Source organism: Calliphora vicina, chromosome 2 (assembly GCF_958450345.1).
Source record: "Calliphora vicina chromosome 2, idCalVici1.1, whole genome shotgun sequence".
Taxonomy (NCBI): domain Eukaryota; kingdom Metazoa; phylum Arthropoda; class Insecta; order Diptera; family Calliphoridae; genus Calliphora; species Calliphora vicina.
The window spans coordinates 31,475,829-31,485,951 of NC_088781.1; the positions used below are offsets into that span (position 1 = coordinate 31,475,829).

General features: G+C 31.5%; 2 protein-coding genes across 2 annotated transcripts; both read right to left on the minus strand.

Moving 5' to 3' along the window:
- Positions 1-2,381: 2,381 nt before the first annotated feature.
- Positions 2,382-3,428, minus strand: LOC135952460 (uncharacterized). Its single transcript, XM_065502407.1, has 3 exons — positions 3,058-3,428; positions 2,746-2,997; positions 2,382-2,678 (listed from the first exon to the last, which is right to left on the minus strand). The coding sequence occupies exons 1-3, from the start codon at positions 3,392-3,394 to the stop codon at positions 2,488-2,490; spliced, it is 780 nt and encodes a 259-aa protein (XP_065358479.1). The 5' UTR covers positions 3,395-3,428; the 3' UTR covers positions 2,382-2,487.
- A 5,069-nt stretch (positions 3,429-8,497) lies between these two features.
- On the minus strand, positions 8,498-9,840 carry LOC135951385 (putative uncharacterized protein DDB_G0282129). The gene is made up of 3 exons (XM_065501026.1): positions 9,200-9,840; positions 8,707-9,138; positions 8,498-8,654 (listed from the first exon to the last, which is right to left on the minus strand). The coding sequence occupies exons 1-3, from the start codon at positions 9,741-9,743 to the stop codon at positions 8,530-8,532; spliced, it is 1,101 nt and encodes a 366-aa protein (XP_065357098.1). The 5' UTR covers positions 9,744-9,840; the 3' UTR covers positions 8,498-8,529.
- Positions 9,841-10,123: the final 283 nt, after the last annotated feature.

A 10,123-nucleotide genomic window follows, 5' to 3' on the forward strand; every position in this document is an offset into this window, starting at 1 on the left:
TTTTTTTAATATTAGTGAAAGAAAGTTTTGCCAAAAAAAAAATTTGTGTGAAAACATAATTCGGAGTACAAAAATATCTTACATACGTCGTTGCAAAGGTCTTTGAAATATCGATCATTGTCTATATTAATGATTTAATAATCCAGATATAAATAAAAAATTTGTAAAAAAATCTATATTGTCCTGGTTTTTTCTTATATCTCAGTCATTTTTGGCTGATTTTCTCAATTTTTATAGCGGATATATTGTTGTCTGAATCATATTTGGAAGTTATTTGGAAAGTTGATTTCAAAATACAAAAATGGTTATATCGACTCCGCTATCTATAACGATCCAGAATATATATACTTTGTGGGTTTGCACATGAAAAATTTAGAAATTACAAACGGAATGACAAACTTGTATAAACCATTGCCACTCACGGTGGTGAATGGTAAATGGTTTTAATTATAGGAAAAAAATACAAATGGAAAGACAGCAATACAAAGTGGTAATATTTGCGATTAATCGAAGAATCAAACATTCTGATTAATCAATATAGTGATTAATCAATTTTTCTAATTAATCTATTTTTGTAAATTTAAATAATTTTTTTTGGAAATTATTCAAACAACAAACTAAATAAACCGGTTTGTTAAAAACCGGTTTACGGAAACCGGCCGAATTTACATAAAAAAATCGATTGACCGATTTATGATCATACATTTAATCAGTATATTAATTTCGAGAACTTTACTCAGGGTAATTTGACGAAAAATTTGTTATTTACTTTTTATTCCATTTTTTTGTCTATGCGTTAGAGATAATTTCAGGACCGATTGTGATGACATTGTTAAATAGCACGTTAAACCACTGAGACTTAGTAATCACTTTAGACTCCTTCCCTTGTACTTTTGAGAATTTTAGATGGCTTACAAGGGTGGGTTAATTTGTTCGGGTGAGAAAAAACGTGACGGTGTATAGCAATATCGTAATCTACACAAAATTCTAAGAAAATTACAAAAAGAAAGTATGGGTCTAAAACATTGGTCTCCAGCAGTACGCCCGCGGGCACCGTCTATGTGTGAGTTTCTTATACATATATGTGAAACCGAAATTAAAAAATGAACATGAGTTATTTTAGAAGTGTTGACAGTGAAGGATATTTTCATAAGAAATTTGGTTCAGTGTACACAGATCGTAACATTAGAATACGAAGCAAATCTATTGTTGTGAGAGTTTGGTCAACAATGTACACTGGTTTTTTCCGTTTTTTTTTTGGCATAAACTCTAACTTAAAAGCAATTGAATTGAAATTTGGTTTGTATACATTCCATACTCCCAAGATGACCTGCCAAGTTTCATATGATTTGGGGCACAATTTCATATAGCTGCTATATAGCCGATCAGACCGATTTGCCCCAACTTTGTTGTTTATAAGGCTATTGAAGTGAAATTTGATTTGTATACATCTTTTATGTTCCTAAGAAGACCTACCAAATTTCATATGATTTGGAGCACTATTTCATATAGCTGCCATATAACCGATCTGGACGACATTTTGACGTTTCCACTAAAAATATTATTTTTAAATTTTGATTTTTTCGAAAACGTGTGGATTCGGACAAAAAGGATTCGTTTCTTATTAATCTGCACACTTTGGTTAATAACTTCTCACTTACAACTTGTTGCAAAGCGTTGCAAAAAGTAAAAGTACATGTAAAAGTACTGATCCACGAAACCCAACTACACCTGTTAAGCTCATTCTAAAAATACATATAAACAAAACACGGTACAATTGGTCAAAAACACATAGCAACGTCACAGACATTGGTAGACTATAGTTTTACATACCAGGACAAACGTTTTCCATACTATTTATTTTCACTTTTGTGTAAACTTTCGCCAGAACAAACAATCAAAGTTGCAAAATTTTCCCCACCAATTTCACACAAAACGAGTGGTACATAATAAGCTTTCTTTAACAGCGCGCAAACAGAACAGTATTGCTCCACATGTTAAAGTTAAATATTTTTTTTCTAATTTTAAAATACTTAAACAAAAAAAATTTAGTTTTTACCCCAAAAAAACGAAAAAAAAACAGTGTACAATGGTCTAAAATCAAAATCTTGCTGCCGCCGAGAGACATAAAGATTTAAGATTTGTTTTAAAAAATTCTTTACTGTGTATTTTGAAGTCTCTCAGCTTTTTATTTTGGATCTATAGCTTCTTGGGAAAATTTTCTTATGATTTTTCGTAGATTTTGTTTTTGCTTGCGCCTGTTGACCAAAAAAATTTACCCACCCTATTGCTTACGCTTTTATTTACGATTGAGTCTTAACACTTTATCATATATAGTATGTTCATCAAATTTATTCACATCTTAATATAATTGCTTTTTTAAGTAATTTTTCAAAACGTTATAATATGGCGGAATTTTGGGTATATTTTAATTAAATTGTTTGGGCCAACGCAGTATTTCCATTACTAAACGTATTTATTTTCCATTCACTTAAATAATATATTATTTGCATTAACATTAGTATTGCCTGGTGAGGCAGTAGAAATACTGAAAGTTTCAACGTTATCTCCTGGATTCTGTTGTTGCGGTTGATTAATGTCTGGCATTGGCTCTTCAGTAATAGGAACAACTGTTGTTGTTTTGCGTCTTCGTTTTCGGCGAATTGCGGGCGTAACTGCTACAAAATTATATGAAAATTGTTAAGGTTAAGATAATTGTGTTTGAAAAATAATACAGCTAAATACCATTTCCTGGAGCTTGAGTGTTATCTGCATTAATATTTAATATTGTTGGTGATTCAGCAGAAAGACTAATAGCATCACAAGGAAGACTTAAAGCTTCTGAATTATTTTGTTGTTGCGGTAGATTATTGTTTGGCATTGGAGCGTCATTTAAGCAAGGAGTTTTCGTTGTACTAGGAGCAATTGTTGTTGTTTTGCGTCTACGTTTTCGATGAGCTGCAGCCGATCCAGCTACATAACCCGCAATGAAGTTATCTGAAATCATAAGTGTTAAACAAAAACTGCATTTAAGCTGAAATATATTAAAAAAAATACCATTTCCTGACGAATGTGTGTTTTGCTGTTGCGAATTAACGATATAGACAGGTTGATTAGATATGCGCGGTTTTGCTATAGGTTGATTAGGTTGACGCGAAATAGCTGCAGGAGAATTTGCTACTTTTCCCGGATTTGGATTACTGGCTTGTTGTTTAGGATAACTGTTTACTGAACTTCCACTTTTATGTTGACCGCTTTCATTATGATGGGCAATAATTTTATTATTCTTTAAAGGAGCAGTACGCTGTGATTTAATACGCCTGCGTGCATCGGTACATCTTGTATATGCGATTACGACAATTAGCGTACTAATCAATAACTTTTTCAAATTCATTATTTTTGTTAATTTGTGTACACAAGTTATTCACGATTTGTTCGTTGTTTATAATGAAATGATTAGGTTTGCCAAGTATTTTATGAATTTATACTGGATACTTTAGCAATTATATTAATTTCGATTGACACAAAATATAATTTTATTTTGATATTTTAATATCTTCCAAAAATTAATGAATGAATTATATGTAAGTAATCTTATACACAAAGAAATTTAAATAAAATTAAAGCGTAATTGAATCAAAATGCTTTGTATTTTTAGTATTATTATTGCCATATCTTGTATTAATAAGTCATTAACAAGTATCTACATTTGGTATAAGAGATATTTATTTAATTAATAAGGTAAAAACAATAATAAATGTTATTATTTTTTGTAATTACAATTATTAAGTCTTACAATTTCTAGGTTATTATTTCAATTCAACAAAATAACAAACAATTTCAATTTACGTCTTTATAAAAAACAAGTAAGAAAGTATGGTCGGTGAAGCCCGACCATAGAATATCCTACACTAAGTAAATGAGCAAAAACATTTTTCTTTTAAAATTTCAATAATTTATATTCGTGAGTGATTTTCAAAATTGGCCTTATATGCGGGCTATGACCAATTATGGACCGATCATCATAAAATTAGGTCATGTTGTTTATGACTATATGAAAGTTATTTATGTTGAATTTTATGTGTACGGTTTGTCGGTTAGCCGAAAATTGGCCTTTTTTCGAAAACCGGTTTTTCGGTTAACCAGTTAAACCGGTTAACCGTTATATATGTGTAGAAAACATAAAATGTCCTATAAAGTATAAAAGCAATAAATATACAAAAGTGCTAAGTCCATGTTATTTTGTAAAAGTTTCAAAATTATTATCTCAGTCAAATGGAATTGAGTATAAATATGTTACTAAATATATAATACTTGTTTTAATTATTAGTTAATTCATTAAATTTCAACCTAAAAATGTAAATCAATTTTTTAATTAGATATTTGATAATTTTGAAATTTATTATCACTTTCTGATATGAAATAGAAAATTTTACAATTGTTACAAAAAAGGACATATACGATGCAAGCGTTCTTCTTCTTTTTTTTTTTTTTTTTTTCATCATTTATTTATTGTATCTTCATTATTTAATGAACTAACAATAAGTGGTTCAAATCTTATATCTAATATTATTATTTAATTAGTCCAGCCAGTGCCGGACGAAAAAATTTTGTGTTCATGGTTGTTTTGGTTAAATTGGCATTCTTCCTTCTAGATTAGGTCTGCTGTGTCCCTCCTTCTTAATCGAGTGTGGCCACGGTTATCTAATATGTTGCGGGCCAGCGGGTTTGGGTGAACTTCAAGTTTTTTTAAATATTTTTGTACGTTTTTCGAGATTTCAGTTTTTACAATGGGCACGTTTAGATCTTTGTGTATATTCGCGTTTTTGATATACCAGGGGGCAACTGTGATCATTCTTAGAAACTTGTTTTGGCGTCTTTGGATCTTTTCTACATTTGACGCTGAGGCCGTGCCCCATAACTGTATGCCATAACACCATATCGGTTTTATGATCATGTTATAAAGTAGAAGTTTACAATCTAAACTAAGCGTGGAGTTTCTGCCAATAAGCCAATTAATTTGAATTGATTTCAATTTCATTTGAGTCAACTTTGCATCTATATGTCTTTTCCATGTAAGGCGACGATCGAGATGTATTCCGAGGTATTTCACTTCCGATTGTTGAATTATTGTTTGGTTATTGATATGAATAGGGGGGCATGATTCTCTACGCAATGTAAATGTAATGTGTGTACATTTTTGCTCGTTGACTTTAATTTTCCATTGTTTTAACCATTTTTCTAATTCAAATATGTGGTTTTGTAAGTGACGAGACGCTTCTTGAGGGTTTTCATGAATGCTTAGAATAGCAGTATCATCAGCAAATGTTGATGTATGAGTGCGATTGTTAGTTGGCATGTCAGACGAATACATCAAATATAAAAAAGGTCCCAGGATACTGCCTTGGGGGACTCCAGCTTCAATGGGTTGTGCAGTACTTAAAAAGTTTCCCTCTTTAACCTTAAATGTTCGACCAGTTAAATAGCTTTCCAACAGCTTATGTGTGTTTGCCGGTAAATTTTTACTCAATTTGTATATTAATCCAGCATGCCATACCTTATCAAACGCTTGAGAGATGTCGATGAAGAGTGCAGAACAGTATTTCTTTTCTTCAAACGCTTTTCTCACCATATTTACAAGTCTATGGGTTTGTTCGATAGTACTGTGTTTTCTTCTAAATCCAAATTGATGATTCGGAATACAATTGTTTTCAGTTAACATCGGGTACAACTTGTTCATAAGTATCTTCTCAAATAGCTTTGATATATTAGACAATAGGCTGATGGGTCTGTATGATTCTACTTTTGTGTGATCTTTTCCCGGCTTGGGTATCATGGTAACCAGTGAAACCTTCCATTCTGGAGGATAATATTCAAGTCGTAATATAGCATTAAAAATAAAAAGAATTATTTTTATTGCTATCCGGGGTAGCTCCATAAGCATCTTGTTGCTGATCTTATCCATACCAGGCGCTTTCTTGGGATTTAAATCAGCAATAGCATTTTCGATCTCTCGAATCTCAAAACGTAGGGGTACGGCTGCTGCAAAATAGGGTGCAACAGGTGGCAACTCAATTGCTTCGTTTGATGTGTTCGGTGTAAATACTTTTTTTAAATGATTAACAAACAGATTCCCTTTTTCAGTATCATTTCTTTCCCAACCACCACTTGAATTTCGCAAGGGGGACTTACATATAACGGGTCTTTTAAGATTTTTTGTTGCTCGCCATAATGAGTAATCCGATTGCGGGGTAGCGTCCAGGCTTTCTAAATATTTATTCAATGATTCCATTTTTCGAAATTCCAAGAGTTTTTTAAGTCTTTTTATACAATCTTTAAGCTTCGATTTTAGTTGGGGGGATCTGTGCAATTGCCACTCTCTTCGAAATCTTCTTTTTTCATTTAAGAGCCGTTCGACATCTGCAGAATTAATTCTATTATATCTGAATTGTCGGGGTGTTTGGGTAGCATGTTGAGCAGCCATTCTGAGATTTTTATCGAAATTGATTAGAGAGTGATCGATGTTTTCTGGTGTTCTTAGCGGTATGTTTTCCGAGCAATGTGTACTGAGGTATTTTTTATATTTGAGCCAATTTATTCTTGTGCCTGCCATCGCTAAATTACCAGTCGGGGATACAATTTCTAGGGGGCTCAATAAAGTAATAATAGTGGGTGAGTGATCTGAAGATAGTTCCAGCGAGGATTCAATTTGAATCATTTCTCTAGGGATATTTTTCATCACGTTCTTCTTCTTAAATTTGATTATTTGTCATTATAAATCATACCAAATAATTAATAAAACTCCATTATCAGATTTCAAAAATATTTCAAATCGTGGATTTTAGAACGTTTTTTGTCTCTCCTGTAATATTTCTGAAAAGGATTTTGTACACTAATGGTGTTTTCCTTTCTGACATAAATTATGCTTTATTCTGCCTTTTACCATTCTTTGTATTCTTTTCTGAAAAAAATGTAGTTTGGTCGTGTTCTTTTCTAATAATGTTACCCTAAAACCCTGAATATATGCAACATGTTTCACCCTCAATTTTATCAAAGGCTCATAATATTTAGAAGCTACATAAAAGAAAAGTGCATAAATGATAATGATTTTTGTTCTATTGTGATCGTTAAATATGCAACACATTATGAGGGTATGGGTAACCTTTAAGAAATGGTACAAAATATATAGGCAACAGTTTGTGTCAGAAAAGAAAACACCATAAGAAACGAAATGAATAATAAAATAAACTTTTAAGAACAAAATCCACTAATGAAGTCAAATTTATTGAAAGAACAAATTAAACGTTTGGTAAAATCATCACTAAGTTTATACTGAATCATTATTAAGATTTTAATTTTTAATAGTTTCATTATGAGTAATTTATTCTGAAAAAGTTTTTCACTAAACTCATCATCTTCTACTATTTAGAATCATTGAAATTCTTATATTAATCTAAATAGGTTCGCAAAAAACCGAGATTTCGAAGAAAAACCGGTTTTTCGGTTAACCGGTTTATAAACACTAATACCAACACGTTAAAGTGATTTTCGGAAGAGGGTCTTATATGGGAGCTATGACTAATTATGGACCGATCATAATAAAATTTGGTGGCATGAATTCCGTATATATAAAATTTATTTGGAGCAAAATCTGTGAAAATACATAAATAAATTAAATATTTATGACCGACAAAGTCCAATTTCGGGAGAACATTTGTTTGGGGCTAAGTGAAATGATGGACCGATTTCTTCCATTTTCAATATGCTCGGTCCTTGTGCCGAAAAAATTATATGTACCAAATTTTATCGAAATAACTTCAAAATTGCGATCTGTACTGTGCGCAAAATTTTACATGGACAGCCAGCTAGCCGACCAGCCATCCAGACTAACATTTTTTAATCGGCTCAGAGCTCGATTCTGAGTCAATCGGTTACTTAAGACCCTTGTGGACCAAGGCTTTAAATCGTTTAAAAAGTTTTATTTTTTTAATAAATATTGAAAATTAGGACTTCAGGAAGTTATTTACAAAATTTTAACTTTGTGGAGGATCTGCAAGAAACCGAAAGGGACCTGGTACCGTTAAGATAAAAAAGCTCATCGATTTTGTTTAAAATTTAGTAATATATTGATTAGTTTTAACATTTTCTATTACGAAACAGTATTTTATACCATTACAACACAAATAAACATCACAATGAGAGCATGAAATAATTCACCATTATTCTGGGTAAGCGAGTTTGCAAATAGGCAAAAAAAATATATTATTCCAAAGATGATAGTGTACTTCAAAGTACTTTTGGGCAAAAATGGTAAAAATATGTTTTGTTTTAATTTTGTAAGCTGGGTGTTAGACTAATATTTTTGGGCTTTACAAACATCTGCACAGACGCATAATACCCTCTCCACTATGGTGGTGTAGGGTATAAAGATCGTTTAAATCGAGGTTATTCCACATCCCTCGAATAGCGCAAGGAATACAAAAAACGCGATAAAAAATTATCGTGAAAATCGATAACTAATTTATTTATTTATTGTAAAACATTATTATTTACACTAGTATTTAATATATTTATTGATTCAGTAGAAGAACTAATGGATCCACAATTAACTACTGGATTCTGCTGTTGCGGGTGATTTAATTTTTGTATTGGACCTAAAATTGTAAGGGTTATATAATTGCTTAATACTGTAGATAATATAAATACCATTTCCAGAAGCATGTAAATTTTGCTGTTGTAAATTAACCAAATATGCAGGTTGATTAGGATTTTGCCAAGCATCTGTTGGTGGATTTGAAACATCTCTATTATTTTGATTATATCCAGAAGCATGTACATTTTGTAAATTACTGTCATAGACAATATTATTCGGATTTTGGAAAGCAGCTAATGGAGGATTTGCTACTTCTCCATTATACAGATTATGGGTTTGTTGATTTGGATAACTGTCTGGTAAACTATACTGTTGAGCACCAGATATTGGAGCTTCAGTTAAGCATTGATTTGTTGTAGTGGTAGGAACTGATGTTGTTGATGTTGTTGTTTTGGGAGCCACTGTTGTTGTAGTTGTTGTTGTTCTTCGTTTACGCATTCGGCGAGCAGCAGCCGAACCTGCAGCATAACCTGCTTCAAAGTCATCTGGAATTTAAGGCTTAAATAAGTTTTTTTATAAAATAATAATATATGTATCTATAAATACCATTTCCAGAAGAATGGGCGTTTTGTTGCTGTACATGAACAACATAAACAGGTTGATTAGGAATATGCGAAGTATCTGTGTTATGATTTGCTATGGCTTGATTAGGACCATGCAAAGTATCTGTGGTCTGATGAGCTATGGCTTGATTAGGACCATGAGAAGTATCTGTTTGAGTATTTACTACAGGTTGATTAGGACCATGCAAAGTATCTGTGTGATGATTTGCTATGGCTTGATTAGGACCATGCGAAGTATCTGTGTGAGTATTTACTGCATGTTGATTAGGACCATGCGAATTATCGATGTGATGATTTTCTGCATTAATTGTATTTGTTTTATGGGTTCTTTGTTTTGGATGACTGTCAGGTGATCTGTGATGTGTACTATCAGCAATATGCTGTCCACTTTCACTCCCTCGTTTATTATGACCGCTTCCACTATGATGAGTTACAGTTTTCTTCCTATTACGTGTGCGTGCTTCGACGCATATTGTACATAAGATTGCTACAATCAGTGTACTAAATAACACAATTTTCAAATTCATTACTTTTGCTAAATTATTTTAACAAATTATTCGCGATATTTAAGTTGTTTGAATTGAAATGATTATGTTTGCCAAGTGTTTTGTGAATTTATACTGTAGTCGCATTAAATTATTTGCATTTTTTAAATTTGATAACGCTTTGTATCAATATTGATTGGGAATAATAATAAAATAAAATATATAAATATTATTTTGACGCCATAATAATCTATTTCATAACGAATAGAGCAAAATTTAAATTATTGTGAATTCCTAAAGATTAAAGATCAGTTTATTGATTTTGTTTTATTATTTGGAATACATATTTTTTTTGAAGTAATTGATTAATAGGTTGACTCGTCTAAATATTTATAAGAAATTTTTCATTAATTCAGAGTAAC